Source organism: Bidens hawaiensis, unplaced genomic scaffold, assembly GCF_021521415.1.
Source record: "Bidens hawaiensis isolate Kalapana, Puna unplaced genomic scaffold, B.hawaiensis_p1.1 tig00032431_1, whole genome shotgun sequence".
Lineage (NCBI taxonomy): Eukaryota > Viridiplantae > Streptophyta > Magnoliopsida > Asterales > Asteraceae > Bidens > Bidens hawaiensis.
The window spans coordinates 47,473-70,643 of NW_027495523.1; the positions used below are offsets into that span (position 1 = coordinate 47,473).

Genomic DNA, 23,171 nt, shown 5'->3' on the forward strand with positions numbered 1-23,171 from the left:
GAATATAAGTACAAAAGGTCTTGACCAGCCGCAAGAAGGAGGAGGATAATTGGCGGCTACTGTTATTATTATTATTGTCGAAAGCAAAAGGACAGAAAAAAAACCTCATGTGGAGGTGCTTGTCAATCAAGAGAAAAAGTAAAAGAAAGTCAAACAGGCTGAACGTTGAAGCTGGGTTCACAGCCAATCAAGATCAAAGACAACTACATTTTATTTTCTGTTTCTCGTTTTTTTTATGAACTCTAACTTGTGTTTTAATTTTTGTTTCATACTTTTTTATGATTAGCTAAATATTTTTAATTACCTAGGTTTCGGTTGAGTACTAAGTTAGATTAATGGTTTGACGAATTTTTATTTGACGTTGATTGATTTGATGCTTTGGTAAAGTTTTTAGTTACTTTGGTCATGATATATATGCGTAATTGAATCCGATTTTTTGCTTTAATAATTACTCCACTTGTGTTTGATAGTCATTGGTAATTGTTAGATACATGATTAGGTTGTCTACTTTGTGTTTTCAACTTGTTTGCGATTTATGGTCGACAAAATCGTAGGAATAATTATAGAGAGCGGATTAGATTTTATTATTCTATCTCTAGAGAGGCCGGAGGCAATTTAGTGTTGTGTCATCTTTGTCTTTTGCGGGTTTGGGTACTAATTGCACGAGAGTGAGTTAGCCTAGGTCCCTTAAGATTATTGTGATACAAGTCGTGTTCCAATTAATTAAAAATACCCCCTTTATATTAATATATATTGTATTCAAAGAGACCGGGAGGTGATTTGGGTTTTGGGATACCATAGTATTATTAGGTAAGGTAAGACCGGGAGGTGATCCAAACCTTTAACAATTGAGCTTCACAGGTCATTAGAGTTCAAAGGTTTCGTTGGTGAGGCCGGGAGGCGATCTAGCGTACTTTAGTGGTCTTTAGTATCATATTTTTTAGATATTGTTTTTCAACCAAGTCAAGTTCGTTAGCTATCAATTTAACTAGTAGGATTCCATCACCTAGGTAGTCGTTTCTCGCATTTGGTTAAAACCCAATTTTTATAAAGTTTCATTTTTAGTTTAGTTTTTAATTAGTTAAGTAATATTAGTTTAATTAATATTTTAAAAAAAATCTAAAAAAATCAAAAGAGAGACTAGATAAGTAATTAATTAGGTTTAATAATTAGAGTTTACTCATAGTGTCCTAAGTTCAATATCCGTTCTTACTTGCTAGCTACATAACGACCGGTACACTTGCCGATTGTGTGGTTTTTAGGTGAATTCGGTAAAACTTGGTTATTAATATTATATACACACTTTTCACACATCAGAAGACCTCAGATGCATCAACACAAGGGGAGAAACCTGAAGGTGCAGAGAGTTTAAAGGTGATCGGAGAATTATATGAAAATTCTGATGAGGAAATTGTGGAAGTTGGACCATCAGATGCACTGAAGTTAATAAATGAAGAGTATGAAGATGATAAATCTGGTGATGAGGGGGAGAATAAAGAAGAAGAGGAAACTGAAGAAGAAATGTTGAAAAGAAAAGAAAAGGGAAAGGGGATTGCATTTACTAATGATGATTTACATTCCCTGCCCCAACATAAAGTTTAATCTGATGATATATTGCACAAGGAAAATGTGATTGATCCTGATGTTGCAGAAGTTGAATCTGTAAAGACTGCCATGAGGCTATTAAATGAAGATTTGGATTCTTTAGAGAGAGAAGAGGAGGAGGAAATACCTCAAGAAGTGCTTGAAGCACTAATAAACATGAAGGAGAAAGAAACGGAGGATGAGAAGAGGTTGAAAGAGGCAGATGAGGCGATAAAGGCTACACTTGATGCTCTAAAAGAAAATATGAATGTTGATGAACAAGAACAGGACACAACTGAAGAACCAGTGACAACTGAACATGAAGAGCCTATAGTGATTGAACCTGAACTACTTAAGACTGAACTTGTCAACATTGAAATGGAAATAGATAAAGAACAAGAGACTGGTCTGGGATTAAGAGAAGAACTTGAGAAGGATGAGGAACCAAGAATGCCATGGAACATTTATGTCAAATTCATTGCTCAATTAGTCATGCTCAGAACAAATTTTGACATTCTCCTACATCCTGATGAGTTCAGACCGGAAATTGTGGCTGCAGCAAGGAGAGCTCATGAAGAGAAAAGACAAGAACAATGGAAGAAAAGCCAACTCCTGCTAACAGACACATCTGAACCAATTATAGATGAAGTTTGTGATGAAGATGACCATGAGCCAGAAGAATCTATGACATTTGAATTAGTTGATGAAGAAATCATACTTGAAGGGCTAGAAGTTGAAGTAACTCAATCCAATACTCCCACTCCATCTCAATCATCTTTGAAACGAAAGGATACAACTGAAATTGAAACACCAAAATCTAAAAGACAAAAATCCGTAAAAGTAATGGTGTATAAAAGAAGGTTGGAAAAACTGGAAGAAAGGAGGAGGGATCAATCTGAAAGAAATGCAGAACCAATGATTGAGGCTCTCCATAATCTTGAAGAAACAATTGATTTGGAAGATGAGAACGAAGATGATGAGGGGTCAAAGGATGTTGAAATGGAGAATGAAGACATAGACTATCTGATCAGTTTGGACTATGACTTAAAGCACCTTCAAAGACTATCAAAAGAAGACATAGCCAAAGAAACTGATGGGTAGAGAATGAGAAAATCAAAAAGGGAATCCTTGATTAAAGCCGGTCACAAGTCTGAATTCCTTAACTTACAATCTTTTGACACAATAGATAGACTATACAGGAATGCTCTTATAGATGACATCTCAGACTATGTGAAGAAGGTGTCAAAAGGGAAAGTAGAGGGTGAAAAGGTATTAAAAGAATCGGACAGTAGTAAAAAGAGAACTGAAAAGAAAGCTAGTGATGAAGCAAACTATGAAGCATTAAAAGCTAAACACAATGATATCAAGTTTCTTCAACTATACGGCTACAGCTATAATTTCTTGATAAATCTCTCTCCTGAAGAACTTAAAAGAAGAATTCAACTTGTAAAAGCCTCTCACAAAGATCAGAAGAGTCGAGAAAATTATGAGAGAGAACAGGAGTTGAAGATGAGACTACAAAGGGAAAGAGATGACGCCAAAAGGAAAGAAGAAGAAGTGAAGAGATGGTTTGAAGACCCTTAGAGGGTAGATATGTTAAAGAAGATTGTCATGGAGAAAGGAATGACGAAAGAACAGTTTCAAAACATGCCTCATGAGCAATTAATGGAAATATACAATAGAGAGCAGAAACTGTATCTTGAAACACAAAGAAAATTGCAGGAAGCGAAGAAGAGAGCCGAAGAAGAAGTTCGAGCAGAAATGATGAGTGCTCTACACAAAAAGGGAGCAAAAATGTCAAGGCTAGTCGTACAAACTGATGAGACTATCAAGAGATGGTATGTAGAAGAGGGACTTGATAAGTTAAAGCAAACACAACAAGGAAGCACTAGCTGAGTTCCCTTGAGATTTGAGAGTGTGAGGCACGAGTAACCAAGAAATTTGAATCTGCCCACACATCTCTTCTTTGATAAAAGGTCAAAGACCTTGAGAGTTATAACAGAAGATCAAGAGTAAACTCTCATCATATTCAGAGATGACTTGAGAAAGTTTACAAAAGAACAATTAACCAAGATGGCTAAATTGACACTGCATGACAATCAAATCAGAAGTCAGCAATCTGGTCGACAAAGAAATGATCTCTCAAAATTTATAAAAGAACAAGCAGAAAGGGGGTTCCTATTCTTGCAACAGAAAAGAAGAGAGATACGAAGCCAGACAGAGTGGGAGAAAAGAAACAAAAGGATAAATGAAGTGCATATTTCAAGACTCTCCCTCTTTGAGATAAAGAAAAGAAAGTCTCAAGCAAGCAGCTCACATGGTAAAAGGAAGACGTTAAAAGAGTGCTTAGCTATGAGAGAAGTGATGCAGGAACCAAACTCTTTAGTGCAGCAATTTGGGAGAATCACGTACATAACTTACAATCAGCATAATGATTCAATTTCATTGAGAAATGAGTCTGGCATACCCATTGCAGTGATAAGACATGATGAAGATCTTAAATTTATGCATCCTCAAGACCTTCAAGACTTGATTGATGCTAAATTTTCATGACTCCTCTGATGCTGTAGAGCTTGACATGATTAAACAGAAGGCTGCCTTTGTCAAGAGAATGAAAGAAAGATCTGATACAGGGAGCAGGAGGAGAAGGGATAAATGATAATTAGCTTTTGTTTCTGTTTATCTTGTATTTTTTGTTTAAGTTGTACTTGATGTAAAGACTTTAATTTGTAATGCCCAAGAGGCAGAATTCCTACTTATGTAATGAAATGACATGTTCATAAATGATATATCTTTGATGTCTGATACATGCGTAACTATATGTAGGTATGTTTTGGTACATCTAAGCTTGTTCCAATCTAGGGGGAGATTGTTGAGTCGGATTTATGATAAGGAAGATTGGAATTTTCTCAACCTCCTTAGAAAACCGCTAAGTATGGACTTCGAGCAAGCCTAGACGATCGAGCATGGTTTTACTACTTCGAGCAAGGTGTCTTAAATGGTTGATTCTTCTAAGTATTAAGGCTTCGAGCAAGCTACACTTCAACGAGCAAGAGTATTCTTTTATCGAGCATGGATTGCCAATCGAGTAAACAGCTTGATCATACAAGTTTTAACCAAGTGTTAAGAGCACAGGATGATCGAGCACATGGGGACAAGCATGGATGCAATAAGAAGATGTCACGTGATCAAAGCAAGGACTTCGAGCATAATTCAGTTCCCCGAGCAAGATTTACATCCGAGCATGCTAAAAATTGCTGAATAAGAAGACTGAAAACATCAAGAAGAATGAGCTTGCACGATGGATGAGTTCGAGCAAAGCATAGATTAGTCAAGAGGAATGAAGCTTGCTGGAGGAGAATATCTTCACTGAAGATATTCTAAGTAAAGTATGCTCGAAGACATTCATCGAGCATACCTAGCATAATGAATTTACTCGAGCAAGATTGTTACCTTGCTCGAGGACTCAGCACTTGTATTATTTTATATTTCATTATGTAATGATTAGGAACTTCTAGAAGGAATGTCAGGGTCTATAAATAGGGGTCCTAGGTTTCCATTTAGTGCACAGATTTACAGGTTGGCACACATGGAATAAGAGAAACATTCTAAAAAAATATTCTATTTGTTTCCTCGTACAGCCGCCGACGCCGTCATACACGAGACCCTAGATATTCCTTTCACTGTTTCATTAATGAATCATTTAATACAGTGAATCTTTGTCTTTAAATGTGCTTTTATTGATGATCTACTATTGTTTTGTGTTTGCTATTTTCACTCCTTCGTTCCCACTCGTTGATATCCTGATTCCGCCAGGATATTCAACAGGCCTTTTGGGTAATCGAGTCGGTGTGTTCTTGTCAACCTTTTAGAAGGTTTCACCCAATTCATGGTCCTGATAAATTATAACAGCCCCCGAGGCCTTGTCTATGCCAAAATAACCCTTAGATACTCCTGGGAATAAGGAATTCCCAAATTTCCCCGGGAAGTGCTAGGTGAGACGGATATGCACGTTTAAGAGTTGTTTAGGCACTTAACATCCAACTCAGCGCCATGTGGATCAAATTTGATAAATTCACAGCCTACTAGCCCACAAGACACTACACGAGTTGGATGGGTCGGTAACTCGCAAGCACAACGCACCAACTATTTAATAAACGCGAATACGCGTTGTACCGACCCATTTGAGTAACTGACAACCAATTCAGCCCCAATACTTATAAAAATAATTTTCCAACAGCCCGTACATCAAACCAAAGCAACCCAAGCTGAATTGGTCGTTAATTACTCCAACCCTCGCGTTAAACGCAACAATTCACTATTCTAGACAACCGAATACTAGCTTTCAATCTACAACTAGTTGACCAATCAAACGAACATCAATGCACACGATTATAAAGTATGTTACATTGGACATACCTAGGAAGATTATGAAGTAAAAACCTTAACCAAAACAGCCCCGAAAGTGCTTGATGGACAGCCACCCGATAAGCCTAAAACAAGCGGTTTACGATCAATACGCGAGATATAAAGATGGTTTAAGGTGTATAAGACTAGTAGGAACATTGGGCTAACCTTGAATTGAAGTTTTACGCCTGGAATTGGCTGCAAAAAAAGAAAAACGAAGCCCTAAGGCTGCTGCTCTATTCCGATCGGCCAAGGAGAAAGGGGGGGGCTAGGGTTTTTTGATATAAAACAATATGTTACACTCTATTCCCTCAATTTGATAGATGTAGCAACTTGAATGAAAAGTTAATTAATTTAACCTACCGGAATGACGCAAAGGTCCCCGAGGAAAGCTAGATAAATCCCGAGAGATATACATACTCTACATAGCTTAAATCATTTAACCGAAAGTAACGGGCGTTACAAGTCTACTCCCCTTACAATGGGATTCGTCCCCGAATCCCGATGCAACAGGAACAACTGCGGGTAGAATTTCATCATTTCATCCTTGGATTCCCAAGTGGCCTCAGAGCCCCTACGGTGCATCCACTGCACCTTCACCTGCCTGACCACCTTATTCCTCAAACGCCTTTCCTGACGGTCAAGAATAGCGGTAGGTTCCTTAATGTAATTCAACTTACTATCGAGCTCAATATCACCAAGAGGCATATAGGCCTCCTCGTCTGCCAAACATTTCCTCAGATGAGATATGTGGAAAGTAGGATGAATCCCAGCGAGCTCGTCGGGCAAATCCAGCCTATACGCCACCTTGCCAACACGGGACAAGATACGAAACGGGCCTATGAACCTCGGACTAAGCTTCCCCTTCTTGCGAAAACGAATGACACCCTTCCAAGGAGAAACTTTTAACATAACCTGATCACCAGCCTCAAACACAATAGGCCTTCGCCTTTTATCCGCATATGACTTTTGGTGATCCTGAGCGGCCTTCATAAAAGCCTTAATCTTATCCAGCTTCTCATTCGTAACCTCGACCACCTCCAAACTACCCAACTATTTCTGACCGATGGAGCCCCAACAGACTGGAGTCCTACACCTACGCCCGTACGACATCTTAAACGGCGGCATCCCAATAGTGGCGTGATAACTGTTATTATAAGAAAACTCGACCAACGGTAAGGGACGATCCCAACTACCACCAAAATCGATCACACAAGCTCGCAACATATCCTTGAGAGTCTGTATGGTCCTCTCGGATTGACCATCCGTCTGCGGGTGATAAGCAGTACTAATGAGGAGTTTGGTACCCATTTCCTCATGAAACTTCTTCCAAAACCTAGAGGTAAAATGCGTATCCCTATCCGAAACAATAGATACAGGCACCCCGTGCCTAGAACCAATCTCACGAATAAACACATTGGCTAACTGTTCGGAATTATAAGTCTCTCGAATCGGAAAATAGTGAGCGCTCTTAGTCAATCTATCCACGATTACCCAGATGGTGTCATAATTACCCCTAGGAGTACGAGGCAGTTTAATCACAAAATCCATCGTAAGATGCTCCCATTTCCACTCAGGTATTTCCAGGGGTTGAAGTTTCCCAAAAGGCTTCTGGTGCTCAGCCTTAACCTGCAAACATGTCAAACATTTACTCATATATTGAGCCACCTCATACTTCATCGCGGGCCACCAGTAATTCATCTTTAGATCTTGGTACATCTTAGTCGCACCCGGATGAATGGAATAGCGCGACTTGTGTGCTTCATCAAGGATCTTAGATGTTGGTACATCTTAGTCGCGCCCGGATGAATGGAATAGCGCAAATTGTGTGTTTCATCAAGGATCTTACTCCTGAAACCCCCATACCTGGGTACCCATAAACGACCATCTTTATACTTCACCCCGTCACCGACGTCTTCCAGCAATTTTTCCTGACCCCAAATACGCTCTGACATAATCCACTCCACCTGTAAAGCCTCATTCTGAACGCTGGCTATCTGTTTCAAAATATCGTGTTTGAGAATAAGCTGGTAAGATTTAACACGAATGGGTTTCGGTCTCTCTTTCCGGCTCAACACGTCTGCTACCACGTTAGCCTTACCGGGATGGTACATAATCTCCAGATCATAATCCTTAATCAATTCTAGCCACCGACGCTGCCACATATTCAGTTCCTTTTGCTCGAAGAAATACTTTAGACTTTTATGATCGGTATAGATGACACAAGAGATACCATACAAATAATGTCTCCACAACATAAGCGCTCGCCAATTCTAGATCATAGGTAGGATAATTCGCCTCATGAGGCTTCAACTGCCACAAGGCATAAGCTATGACTCGATCCCGCTGCATAAGAACACACCTAAGCCCCTGGTAAGAAGCATCAGAATAGACAACCAGATCATCAATGCCATCGAGCAACGCTAAATTCAGAGCATGCGTCAACCTGTTCTTTAATTCAAGAAAAGCTTCCTCTTGCTCAGTACCCCAAACAAACTTAACGCTCTTCTTAGTCAACTTGGTCAATAATGAAGCGATTTTCGAAAAGTCAGGAATAAAGCGGCCAAGCCCAGAAAACTACAGATTTCAGATGGAGACCTAGAGGACTCCCATTTGTTTACGGCTTCCACCTTCGCAGGGTCCACCAAAATACCGCTCGGGTTAATAACATGACCTAAGAACTGAACCTCGCGTAACCAAAAAGAACACTTAGAAAATTTCGTGTACAACTTATTCTTTCGCAGAGCTTCCAAAACTTCCATTAGATGACGGGCGTGATTTGATTCGCTTTTGGAATACACAAGAATGTCGTCGATGAACACAATAACAGAACAATCAAGCATCGGCCTACACACCCGGTTCATAAGATCCATTAACGCCGCCGGCGCATCGGTCAAACCGAAGGACATCATGAGACACGCATAGTGTCCGTAACGAGTACAGAAAGCAGTCTTAGGAATATCTTCCTCATGAAGTTTCAACTGATGATACCCTGAACTAAGGTCGATCTTCGAGAACCAACTAGCTCCTTGGAGCTGATCAAATAAGTCATCGATCCTTGGTAGAGGGTACCGGTTTTTCAAGGTAAGTTTATTCAGTTCACGGTAGTCGATGCACAACCGCATACTACCTTCCTTCTTTTTGAAGAACAAGACCGGGGCACCCCAAGGTGAGATGCTCGGTCGAATGAAGCCCTTTTCGAGCAGATCTTCCAATTGAGCCATAAGTTCTTTCATTTCGTTTGGTGCTAGAAGATAAGGAGCTCAAGCAACGGGTTTTGCACCAGGCACAAGGTCTATCTGGAATTCGACCTCGCGATCCGGCAGCACATCTAAGAATTCATCTTGGAACGCATCTGGGTAATCCCGAACAATAGGAACATCACCGACGGTAGCCACCTTGGTTTTCACGCCAATAGCATACGCCAGATACGCCCCGCAACCCGTTGCATAAGTTTTCCCGCCTTAAGCATGGATATGATATGTGGTGTCCCACCACTCCGATCACCGAAAATAGTAATTTGGGTCCCATCCGGGGCCCTTAAACGCACCAGTTTCTGACCACAGATAATCTGAGCATCAACACTAGCGAGCCAATCCATCCCCAGCACCACGTCGAAACAGCCTAGCGGCATCAAATACAGCCGCACTGGAAATTTATACCCAGACAACTTGATGGAAAAACCCTGAATAGCCCTAGACACAGAAACAGACTTTCCTACGGTGACTTCCACCTTAAACACGTCGACTACACGCTCGGGTGATTTATTCAACGCGGAACAAAAAACAGTAGACACAAAACTCCTACTAGCACCCAAATCAAACAAGACCGAAGCCTGCAATTCATCAATTAAAAAGGTATCTGGGATAATATTATACTACCACTTAGCTAAACAATCACAAATATGATTCCGAAAGGAATGAGGAATTACAAACGGTAAAATATAAAGGATGAATATGGAAAGGAGTACCTGAAACAACGTTCGCATCGTCCTTCGCTTCCCTTTTGGATATGTTGAAGGCCCTTGCCGTGGCCTTCGGCATTTCTTCCGTTCCCCCTCTTGAGGAAGTCCCCTGCTCAGACCCCCCGGCCCTACCGAACTGACAGTTGGATGCTAAGTGCCCAGACCCCCTACATCATAAACAAGTCAGGGTCGGACACTCATGGTTGGGGTGTCCATTCTTCCCACAACGAAAATAGGGTTTAACCCAAGCCTGCACTCCCCCCTATGAGGTCTCCCACACTTCTTGCACTTATCCACCATCACACTCCCCCTATGATCTGAAGCCTCAGTCTTCACTCTCTTTCCTGCCGGATTAAAGTTGTTTCCCCCGAACCGGTTACCATTGGAGTTCGAATTCGAGTTCCAAGTCTTCTTAGTTTCAGATGACACTATCTTCTCCCTCTGATCATACAAAGTACCAGCTGGGGTAATCACCAAATGGAAAGAGCTCATGTCGGTGGTCACCACGCCCCTACGAATATCCACCAGAAGACCCTTCACATACTTCTTAATCCTCTTAGTTTCAGGAGTAACCAAGTCAGGACACAATCGGGCCATCTGGTTAAACTTTGTGTTATACTCCCGGTGTGACATATTACCCGCCTCCAAGGCCAAGAAATCCTGCTCAATCTTATCCAATTCATGTGGAGGAAAAAACTGATCGAGAATCAACTGCTTAAACTCTTCCCAAGTCATCCTCCTAATAGAACGATCACCCATAGCCTGAGCTAGATTATCCCACCAACACAGCGCCTCAGAACGAAACGAGGCGGTAGCACAAGTAACCATGTCCTCCCCTTTACATTTACTAATTCTCAATACCGTTTCCATTTCTCTCACCCACTGATGAGCTACTGACGCATCCTTGGTACCATCAAAAGTAGGAGGATCACATTTCTTGAAGTCTCCATACGAACAACCCCTAGTAGACACACTAACAGCCCGAACCTCCTCCTCATCCTCACTTGGTACAATCACCTCATCCTCAATACGAGTTTTCTTACCCTTTTCTCCTTTATCCGAACTCTTACCAACCATCGATTCCTCCATAGCCCTAACAGCCTCAGCAACGATCTCCGTAATGGCACTGTGAAGGACCTGGTAAACTTCATTCGCGATAGCCACGCACATAGCAGGATCTAAGATGGGATTATCCCCCTCTTCCTAGATTGGGGTCTCTTCCTGCTGTGGAGTCGGGTTCTCTCTCTCAGCCTCGGCACGTGGCTTATGACCACGACCGCGAACACTAGGACACCCTCTCTTAGCTGTACGAGTATCAACCATGACTTATTTCTACAGAGACAGAATTTTAAAACAATCAAGTACAAGTAGCACTTAGAACATGTAAGGTAAGGGTAAACTGCTAATGACGTTGATCAAGTGTAATTAGTCGTTTACTTTACTCGCCCATCCCAAGCACCCCCCGCCCCTAACCATATTAGCATTCTATCTAACACTTAAGCAATTATTCACATAATGGAATTTTAAAACTCATAAAAATGACTACACAATTAAAACTACCTCTTGGCGTGCTGCTACTCGTGGTTGGCATTTCTAGTCTTTTCTTTTACAGTTCGAGTCCAAGCATTGGGGAATGCTCGGATCCTTCGAACCTGGCTCTAATACCAACTTGTAAGACCCCGAATCTCGGGAATCCTACAGTTAGTAATCATGACCAAAAGTTCACAAAAGTTTAAAACCCAAATCAATTCACTTTATTTCGAAAACGGTTCAGAGTGTAAAATCAGCGGAAATCATAAGTGTCAAAAACAAATTCCCAAAAACCGGGTATACTATACATTTAATAATAATTAAAGATAAACAGTCTTCATTATTAATATCCCCGACTAGATAATGCCTTCAACCGTCCAAGTAGTCTCGAGCACGTCCAAACGGAAATCATCCTCTTCTTAACCTGAAACTCAAACTAACATACACAAAAGTCAGCTAAAGCTGAGTGAGTTCAAGTTTTATATAATTCAATGTTTAATAATCGGTTTAAAGTACAACAACCTTGTAAATCGTAATTAAATAAATAATTGTCCTTCCTTTGAAAATATTTTAAGCTAACACGGGCCTCGCACCACGATTCTTGACTCGAGTAATATATTGGACCCGGTAGCAAAACCATAAGTAATACGGGCCTCTCACCACGAGTCGTAACTCGAGTAATATATTGGACCCAAATACAGAAATCCACACAATACGGGCCTCTCACCACGAGTCGTAACTCGAGAAATATATTGGACCCATGGGTATGCAACACGAGCCTCTCACCACGAGTCGTCACTCGAGTAATATATTGGACCCGGCCACAACCCATACAAATACACACCCATAGGCACAATTACACGTAAGTTCATCAAGTGCACACATCAATAGGTATATGTATAATTATATGTACTATGACTTAATCTCGACAAACTATTATATTTTCACAAGTATAAGTCACGACAAACTATTATATTTTCACAAGTATAAGTCACAAGTAATATGTATGATGCATCTAAAATAAAATTACTACCAGTAAACCTATGAGCAATTATTTAACAGTTTAACGGGTAAAACAAGTAGGTGTGTATGCTAGCCCAAAACTTGAAAAGAGTGAAAAGGGGCATCATGGACTCACCTGATACGAGGTACACAACCACCACAAGCTAGAGAACCCCTAAGTATCCCCACCACTCACACGCCTGTCGGATTACACACAATAATTACTAACGATATCGAAAGTACTCGTTTATCCTACGAGGCGTTCTAACATGGTTCGAGTTACCTAAAGCCTCAACCTCACCAAGTTCAATTATAACAGCCCCCGAGGCTTTGTATATGCCAAAAAACTCTTAGATACTCCCGAGAATAAAGAATTCCCAAATTACCCCCAGAAGTGCTAGGTGAGACGGATATGCGCGTTTAAGAGTTGTTTAGGCACTTAACATCCAGCTCAGCCCCGTGTGGACCCAATTTGATAAATTCACAGCCTACTAGCCCACAAGACACTACACGAGTTGGATGGGTTGGTAACTCGCAAGTACAATGCACCAACTATTCAATAAACACGAATACACGTTGTACTGACCCATTTGAGTAACCGACAACCAATTCAGCCCCAATACTTATAAAAATAATTTTCCAACAGCCCGTACATCAAAACGAAGCTACCCGAACTGAATTGGTCGTTAATTACTCCAACCCTCGCGTTAAACGCAACAATTCACTATTCTGGACAATCGATACTAGCTTTCAATCTACAACTAGTTGACCAATCAAACGAACACCAATGCACACGATTATAAAGTATGTTACATTGGACATACCTAGGAAGATTATGGAGTGTAAACCTTAACCAAAACAGCCCCGAAAGTGTTTGAATGGACAGCCACCCGGTAAGCCTAAAACAAGCGGTTTACGATCAATACACTAGATATAAAGATGGTTTAAGGTGTATAAGACTAGTAGGAACATTGGACTAACCTTGAATTGAAGTTTTACACTTGGAATTGGCTGCAAAAAAAGAAAAACGAAGCCCTAAGTCTGCTGCTTTATTCCGATCGGCCAAGGAGAAAGGGGGGCAAGGGTTTTGTGATATAAAACAATATGTTACACTCTAGTCCCCCAATTTGATAGATATAGCAACTTGAATGAAAATTTAATTAATTTAACTTACCGGAATGACGCGAAGGTCCCCGAGGAAAGCTAGATAAATCCCGAGAGATGTACATACTCTACATAGCTTAAATCATTTAACCGAAAGTAATGGGCGTTACATTGATCAAATCACACACAATTACACGTTTGCTATTGTTTGAGATATATAAATAATACGAAATACGGATAATATGCATATGTCCCCAAAACTTGTGAAAATTTAGTAAAATAGGGGAATGATAAAACTCACCTTGATTCATAGGTAAGCGAATAATAATAATGATAAACAAGTTAACAAGTAAACGGATCGTCCGTTAATGCACCTAACAAAATAAACCAAATGAGCTTGAAACTTTGTATGAAAATATGAGTAAAAACAAACTCGTTGCCGCTGGAATCAATCCAAACGGACGTCAAGATCTCTGGTTATGTTAAATTAAAGATTTAAGCGAGTCGGTACTGACCAGAATCCGAACAGCGAGTTGGAAGTCGGGTTTTGGTCAGTAGCCTTAAGATATCATTACAAAAATATTAGTCTTCTAGACTGAACGTTGGTTCTAAGCAGAAGCATGAGAAAACGAATAACCAAACTTGTTGACTGTTTTGCCCTTTAACGAGTTTGAGTCTAATTGACCACCTAGACTCCCTCAATCGGAAAAATTGATTGAAGTATTTTGTTCTACATATCAAAATCTAAAATATTGAAGAAGACAACTTACCCGAACGATGAATGGAACAAGACATAATCGAGGTCAAAGGGTCTTGAAGCTTGAAAGTCAACGAAAGCTTGAATAAATTGAAGAAACCGGCAATGGGGGAAGAAGAATTTCGTGGATTACAGGTGTGGCGCTGGTATTAAAGTAATAATTTAGAGTTTTATGATATGCTTTGTTTAAATATTAAGGGTTAAGACTTATTTATTAGGAAATAACTATTTTAGGAAACCGAATAATCAATAAATGACAGAATCGGGTATTATAACATAGAGATTTTGACTTGTACAACAAGAAAACGTCTTGTGATCTATAATAACATTTATTGGAGTTTAAGTTTCATTAATTTAATAAAAAAATAGGAAAGAATTGGAAAAATTAGTCCCTATAGTCCCCGAAAATACAATTTTTAGCCGTTTTAAGCGATTTTAAAGGTTGTTAAGGACTATTTGGCATGATTAAAAGTTATGAAATTATAAAATAAGTTAAAAAAGTTAAATACCAATAAAATACAAGTTTTAAATAGTTCGGGAGATCCGAATTACATTCCCAAATCGGTTTAAACTTAAACGAATACAAATACGAAAAATCCAAAATGTTACACTATTAGAGAGTCCAAATGGGCTGACACCATTTCTGGAACTTCATACTTTGAGTTATAAAGCTAACCTAATTGGTCTTGCTTGATTTGGTTGAGTATTGATATTGAACCAAATCAAAACTTTATGTTAGGACATTGAAATAGATGTATGTAGCATTGGAAAATTATAAAAAAATTAGCTTGAGAAATCTAAGTCAGGTAGGTCACTGTGGTAAAATTTATATAATTAAGATCTATGATTTGCTTAGTTAATAAAATATATCTTTACATGTTAAATTATGCCTTGGGAATTCAACATATGTATATACGTGTTATGTAATGAGATGCTTTTTTATTTGGCCAATACTTGAACTTATTTTCACTCATGACATTAATATAATCATCAACGGGTCATCGAGTCTGACGTGCTAAAGGTAGTCTATAAAAACTTAACCTAACTAAGACACTCAAGTTTAAATTTATAAAGCTAGACTCTCCTAATTCTAGACTACTTGATATGCAAGTGTACCTATCGACTGTAGTAATTGTTAGTACATAATATCTAGTGCTTAGGTCTTATGTTGTAGGTGTTGATAGCTAGTGACTTTGGAATGTACGCTAACGTTTTGAACACAAAAAAGACTTATGCACCGCATAAGTTACACGACGCATAACTTATGCGTCGTCTATCATATGCACTGCATAAGTGCAAAACTACCTATATATAGGTTGTTTTGTGTTTGTGTTCATTTGACCTTCCGGTTCCTTTGTCCAATATGTACCTGATCCTGTAATTATCATATATTTTGTACTATTACTACTATCAATGAATAAAAGAGAAGTTTAAAGAGAAGTCTTTGTGTTTTTCACCTTGTTATGGTTTCCGCACATAACATTGTTTGGTAGATCTCATAATCGAATGTTCCTACACATCCGTCTTCGGTCCTAAAAACGTAATATTATAGGTTTTGTGGGGTTTAGTTTTTTTAGTCGGAGGTGGGGGGTTAGGTTTTCTTAGCTCGGGTGTGGGGGTTTAGGGTTTAGCGGTTTAGATTTAGGGTTTAGGGTTTAAATTAAGGGTTTTGTGGTTTAGGGATATATATATATATAGGCAAAGTATAGAATGAAAACCCACTTGAGTTGTGAAAACCCGCGAAAACCCTATGTAACATCGTTTTTTTTTGTTACATGTAATATATGTTATAACATTTAATACAAAACATCGAAACATTAAAAAAAAATTTTTTTGCTATTTTTTAACATTTTTTTACTAGTTTTTTTATATGTTTTTAGGAGAGAGAAAAAAGGTATATTTATGTTACCATTTTTTATTAACTTTAATTGTGGACCACAAGATTTAATATTTAATTAAAAACATGTGGTTGAGAATGGGTTTCTAGAGTTTTCACAACTCAAGTGTGTTTTTATTTTAACCTAACCCTATATATATATATATATATATATATATATATATATATATATATATATATATATATGATATTTTTAACTATTATAGAAGGATATATTTGATAATTCAATTTTCAGAGAGGAAATATATGATATTTTAAAATTTAAATCGATATATATGATATTTTTTAAATTTGCAAGGATATATATTAAATTGCCCCTATAAATAGTAAATTGCAAAACCATAAATGTGATATGTCTTAATGAACGGATTTAACACTCAATTTATTTATATACTAGGTTTTATCTCTCATATTACGGGGGTTGTTTTACATTTTTTGTTTCTTAATATTTATTTTTTGGGTTTTATTTTTTTTATTGTAAGAAAGGGTTTGATGATGAAAGGGTTTCACAAATAAATGATATGTTATAACCCGTTTAAAAGCTATCTGGATTTGATGACCCATGACCCGCTTATTTTTTTTACTATAAAATTATTTCTTATTATAAATAATATATATTTTTTTTAAAAAATCTGATATTAATTTTTAATATATCCCTATTTTACAGGATTTTCATATTAAATATTTGGTAATATTACTTTTTTATTTAGTGAGATTTTATAACCTGTTTAAAAGCTATCTGGGTTTGGTGAGACTCATACCTTAGAATTCAAGTCAAATGCATGATAAACCTCCATTTACAAATGAATAATCTAATGACTTAAGAAAATTTAAAGAACAACCAAAGAGATTTTAAATATTTCATTTATATATATTACAGACTTATTTTGGTAATCATGAAAACTCATTATGACTATATTTTAAAGAAATTGCAACTTTGTTGGTAGAAGAAAAAAAAAAGCATGGTGAACTTTGATTATTCTGACCTTTGTTGTACAAGAAACTACATATACTATTATATATATATAACAATTACTAATTTTGGTGTTGGTAAGTGTGGATTGAGCTATTTAGCGGCATCATATTTGCTATTGAATTTTGTTTTTTTTAAGTTTCGGTATCATAACGAATATAATAGAAAAATCAAACGAATTCGCATAGACTCACAACCTTAACGGCCGGGGCATACGACACACAGGTTTTACCAACGCCCAATTTTACCGACTGACGCCGCACTATTGGTCCACCTCAATTTTTATATTTTTTTCCGTTTTTTAGCTCTGGTACCGTAACGAAAGTAACCGGAACCAACCAAACTCGTGTCGAGTTACCGCGTTAATGCTCGAGACTGACAACGCTTGGGCTTACCACCACCCAAGTTTACCGACCAAATAAATATCAATTATTTAATATTTTTTATATGCTAATATTTTTATATGTTAATTTGACGAATTTAGTTTTTGGGTTTTAACGTTCAGGTTTTGCCAATGGTACCGTAACGAGCGTAATCGATAATATTTGAATTCGCGTTGACTCATCGTCATAACGCTCGGGTTTTGCGAACACCTGAGTTTCAACGATGTTATTTTTTGGGTTTTAACATTCAGGTTTTGCCAACGGTATACCATAACGAGCATAATCGATAATGTTCAAATTCGCGTCGACTCACGGTCATAACGGTCGGATTTTATGAACACCCGAGTTTCAACGCTGTTAATTTTTTAGGTTTTAACGTTCAGGTTTTGCCAACGGTTTCTATACCGGAAAGAGCGTAATCGATAATGTCCGAATTCGCGTCGACTCACCGTTATAACGCTCGGGTTTTACGAACACTCGAGTTTCAACACTGATGTTTCACAGCATTTTGTTGTTCTTTTACTTTCGCTATCGTAATGAAAATCGACCGAAGGCCTTTTTTTCTGCCTTTTTTGTTTTAGAAGTCGTATTGTAACGAACATGACGAAAATCGACCGAATTCAAGACTCACCGCATTTTGTTTTAATTCCAGTACCTTAACGAAGATAACAAAAATCTACTGAATGTCATTTTTTTTGTTTTAGTTCCGGTACCGTGACGAATGTGACGGAAATCGGCCAAATTTGCATAGACTCACAACCTCAACGTTCAAGATCGACAACGCCCGGGTTTTACCGACCGACTCCACCCAATTAGTCCACCTCAAATTTTATATGCTTTTCTTTTATTTTTGCTTTTTAGTTCCGATATCATAACGCACGTAACTGAAACCAACCGGATTCACATCGACTTACCGCCTCAACGCCCGGGACCAACAACGCATGGGTTTATTATTGGCTGGGTATCGCGTAGGGCAAAACACTAGTTTAAGATAACAATATCATTTCAAATCGACCGAAGCCAACAAGACAAATCAAAATTTTAGGGAAACATCATTAGTTTAAGTGACCAGATTTAACAAGTCAACTTAACCAATGCAACCAATCAATATCCACACCATGATACAAATCTACAATGTGTGTGAGTTGTATTCACTTTCAAGTTTCAACTGCATTATCAAGGCAAAAAGAGTTATTAATCTATCCGCTAACCCACACATTCATGAACTATAAAGTTAGGTTAAAAGAATCCGTAATCCGGTAAAAGTCCGATCTTAGCTCGGGCCATGAAGATTCCGGTGTTTGAGCATTGAGAGTGAATAAACGGCCACCACGAGTGCAACAAACAGCCACATTGTGCCGCCTAAACAAAGGGCTTTCTACCGTGAATTCCAACACATAGTATTTGACTTTCTTCATGACATCTTCTCTAAGGTTTGACCTTATAAGCGTTCCTTTAACGTCAGGCTGTCGGTTTGACCCTGTGATTGTTCGTACAATAGCTTCTCCTACTTCCTCCGGACCTCCAAATGCTTCAATTCTATCAACAATAACTTGATTTGGTTCATATGCATACAATTGCTAATATAGTGTAAGAACCTTGACTTTTTAAGTCAAAGTTAACTATTTCATTTGCAAATCAATCTTCAATTTCCCAAGATAAAATTTTGTTGCAAAGTATGATTTTAACCTTTTATTGATACATGATCAAACTTGATTTATTAAAAAAGCATGTTTGACTTTTTAGGTCAACTTTACATTTCTTTTTTGTTTAGCGTAGAGGTTAAGCGAGTAACTTGCTTGTGAGCTACTCGCAATCGACTCGTTAACAGCTTGAATCGATTTTGAGTTTTAACGAGTCTAAGCTACACCCATCAAGCTGAAGTAGGCTCACAAGTTTAAACCAACCTATTATTTATATAAATCTAATTTAATATATTGCAGGGATATTAGATCTGTAATCCCAATATCGTCGCTAAGCGCAACTTAAGAAATGTAGCAGGACAGTCCCAGCTTTCAACCAATGTTCCTCCACCAAGCTTTTTTTTTTCTTTTTCTAACAGAGTCTAACCAAATCAGTTTGCGATGATGTGATTGCTTGCACGGATGATTATGTGGAAAAATACAATGACGTGAACTGCTAATATGGCAAATACATATTTACTTAATAAGTATTATTATTATTATTATGATATAACTAAGTAATTTATATTACATTATATAAAGATATAATTATAAATTTGTATAAAGTAATTTAAATATGTATAAATATAAAAAAACAAGCAAACTATCGAGCTCAAGCTTTACAATTAGAGCTCGAAAGAAGCCGAATAAGATACAACTTACGAGAAATCGGGCGAGACAGGGGAAACGATGACGCTAACGTTGAGTTCTCCACTCGAGCCTGGCGGGCCGAAGGCAACAACCGGTTCGTTGACACTCCTGCGGCGGTTCACAGGCGGCGGGTCCAGTGATCTTTCCATCTCCGCCTTCCCAGCTGCTCTATACAATAATGTCTGATCTCCAACCCAATTTTGTGGGTATATAAATTCTAATAAAGACCATTACAGCAAAGTCAACGAGTCAAGCACAAAAAAATATTATTAATTAGTGATTACCAAATCCTTGTTCAGAATAAATGCACCGACTGTAGCCTTTGATGGGATAAAGCACATCAAGTTTGAGATTCCGGGAATATTCCGGCGACAAACCGAGGAGAAAACTTGTAGTTCCGGCAAAGTTAGCGCCGACGGCAACTAAAGAAGCTGAGCCAATGCCGGTGAGAAGCCGGCGTCTGAATGGCTGGAATGGGTCGGCGGTGGGAATCTCCGGCGAGGTGCCTTTGGGATTTTGTTGAGTCATGTAAGTCCGATAAGGGAAGTTGTGTTGAATTGCCATCGGAATGACTGGTGGTTTCTGATTAAACCTTATCTTTCTTTCTTTCTTTCTTTCTTTCTTTCTTTCTTTCTTTTGTATATTATGCAATGCCACGTCATATTGAACTTGTTTTTTCAAAGAAAAATATGTAGAAATTTAGAAAACTGGTCAGACCCGTAAAAATGAACTACAGATATTCTTTTAACACTTGATAATTGATCCTATTGTAAAGAAGCGAGTGAAATATGTTTTGGTTTTTTCAGGTTCATGCTCCTGTTTAATGGTATTTTTAAGACCCGAGAACCGATCCTATTGTAATATAACCAGATGTGATCGGTTCAAGTATCATGGTATCTTACCTAATTTATGCTCACCCTTAAATTGACAATAACTCAACTAATGATGAAAAAAAGCTGTTTAGAAGTAGAATGAATTTGAGGGAAGAGCACCAAATTTTTTTAGCATGCGAACGCACTTCTAAATTTAAACAATAAACATTTCAAAAAATTTGTGGTTTGAAAACATAAACGTTGATAACAATGTATAATAGTGACCTTCGACAGTTGACACTTGTTGGTAATCATGTAACTTTATGTAACTTCTCAAGACGGTCTTTTTACATGTAAGTCGTACTTTGTTGTGATTATATTTTCTAAGAATTGATGATTACAAACCTCTCAAGTATTTATGAGTGACAGTAATTAGTAGCCGGCATTGACGAGAAGCTCTTGTCAAAGAGAGTCGGTGATGGTGTGAAAGTTGTGTTAACAAAGAGTTACCGCATAAGGTATATTACCACCGAAGAAACAAGGATCCTGCTACCAATAACAAATTGCTGTTGATGAAGAAACCTTTTACTCGATGAAAGAAGTTACCAATGATAAAGAGTTGTTCTTGAAGATCAAAGTTAAAGATAATGCAGACGGCAATGAGAAGTGTTTATTTCTCGACATGTCAGAGTTCAAAACAATATGAATTTATGTTGAACAGGGCAAATAGGAGCCTTGTTCAACCCAAAGAAATTCAAGAACCACAAAATATCTCTCATACAACTGGTCAATGATAAGTAAAGCACCCAATGTAACAACATGCATACGCAGAAAAGTAAAAAAGTTGAAATTACGCTTATAACACCTGATTACACATATTTTGGGTACACTATAGAAAGGCCAACTGTTGTTCAAATTAGCCCCCGATAACAAAGCAGTAAACAGCATTCACCATGAATTCAATCAATTATGGTGAAACGCAAAACTAAACTAATACCTTAAATAACATCAATTGCAGCAATAACCATGTAGCGCACAACACAACCAAATCACAGGGAGATCCAGCTTTATATTACAACAAGAAGATTGGTGTTATCAGGATTGGTCAAATGGGGAAAATGCAGATCTACAAGTTCACAACAGAGTTGGTCAAACAAGGAATATACAAATTTATAACCCGTCGGAAGGAAGATCATCTCTTCAACCAGCTGACATTTTGGTGTTTGGATTGATAGGAGGGAAACACGTGTGTGTGGATTTAACAGAGGTTTCTCCTTTGGTGGGCTTAAGGAGTAGTGGTTTCGCGGTCGGTCAAGCCGCATTAAAAGCTACTTCAGGTAAGGTGGCAAAACATGAAAAGGCGTGTCTTGACAACCAACATGTATTTATTCCTTTTGCTTTTGACACTTTTGGTTTCCTCGCGCCTGAAGCTGTAGAGCTACTTACCCGTGTTCAGCGGGTCATACATAGTAATGTTATGACTCCAAGATCAGCAAATATAGTTTTTAAAAGATTGGGTTTTGCGATTCAAAAAGGAGTAGCGGCGCAGCTTGTTGCCCGCTTGCCTTCTGTTTCGATGTAATCCAATAAACAATTAATATTCAAAATATGTTAGATGAAATAATAACTAAATATGAATGGTTAATAAAAACAAAAAAAAAAACTAAAGATATATGCTTAAGTTCATAGTGTATATGCATCATAGTTACCAAATGCGCTAAGCGCACTCAAGGCGGATAGGCCTCACCTGGGGCCTAGGCGCAAAAAGGCGATGGCCTAACAAAAAGAGCGCTCTTTAATGAAAAAAATGAAAATATATTATCTGTAAGAAAAATAATACTATTCTTAACATAAGCTACTATATAACATTTAATATTATATAATCAGTAGCAAAAGTTTTAAAATAGTCCTTCCTTCTGATTTTAATCATTTTTCTTGTTAAACTCCACCTTTAAAATTTGTTTTTAAAGTTTAAATGGCTACTGTAAAGCAAATTAAAGTATAAGAAACATGAGCATAAATCATATGTGGATTAATCAAGAACTAGTAGAAAAATGATTGAAAAAGTTCTATATCTGAGTTGTTCAACAGGTAACAAGGGATTATACCCACATCAACAGTTGCAGTTAAAACATTGATGATATGATAACAATAATACTGGTACCTAGTGAAACGAAAGAATGCTGAAAGCGTACGAACCTTGGAAATTGAGTATATGCCCCACCTGTCAGAATGCCTTGTTTCCTTGCCCTTCACTGCCAACCTTTCATCCAGTCAACAGTTTTTTTTACCATCGCAAGCATGCAATAATATGCTTGTTACAAATATTCATTAGGGTATCCTCCACCCTTACAAAATGATAACTTGGATATGCATTACTATTAAAAATATATATGCATGGGCTAATTTGAGCAAAAATTTGTAA

General features: G+C 37.9%; 1 protein-coding gene across 1 annotated transcript; it reads right to left on the minus strand.

Moving 5' to 3' along the window:
- Positions 1 to 18,717: 18,717 nt before the first annotated feature.
- Positions 18,718 to 20,506, minus strand: LOC143583498 (psbP domain-containing protein 7, chloroplastic-like). The gene is made up of 3 exons (XM_077065791.1): positions 20,219 to 20,506; positions 19,947 to 20,151; positions 18,718 to 19,140 (listed from the first exon to the last, which is right to left on the minus strand). The coding sequence occupies exons 1-3, from the start codon at positions 20,496 to 20,498 to the stop codon at positions 18,828 to 18,830; spliced, it is 798 nt and encodes a 265-aa protein (XP_076921906.1). The 5' UTR covers positions 20,499 to 20,506; the 3' UTR covers positions 18,718 to 18,827.
- Positions 20,507 to 23,171: the final 2,665 nt, after the last annotated feature.

What these genes read in the sequence shown, in the direction of transcription:
- LOC143583498 (XM_077065791.1), bottom strand. Translation starts at nt 20,498, where the DNA reads ATGGCAATTCAACACAACTTCCCTTATCGGACTTACATGACTCAACAA. An exon ending in TTATTCTGAACAAGGATTTG is followed by an intron (nt 20,152 to 20,218) that starts GTAATCACTAAT and finishes GGTCTTTATTAG; the next exon opens with AATTTATATACCCACAAAAT. An exon ending in CCTGTCTCGCCCGATTTCTC is followed by an intron (nt 19,141 to 19,946) that starts GTAAGTTGTATC and finishes TATTGTTGATAG; the next exon opens with AATTGAAGCATTTGGAGGTC.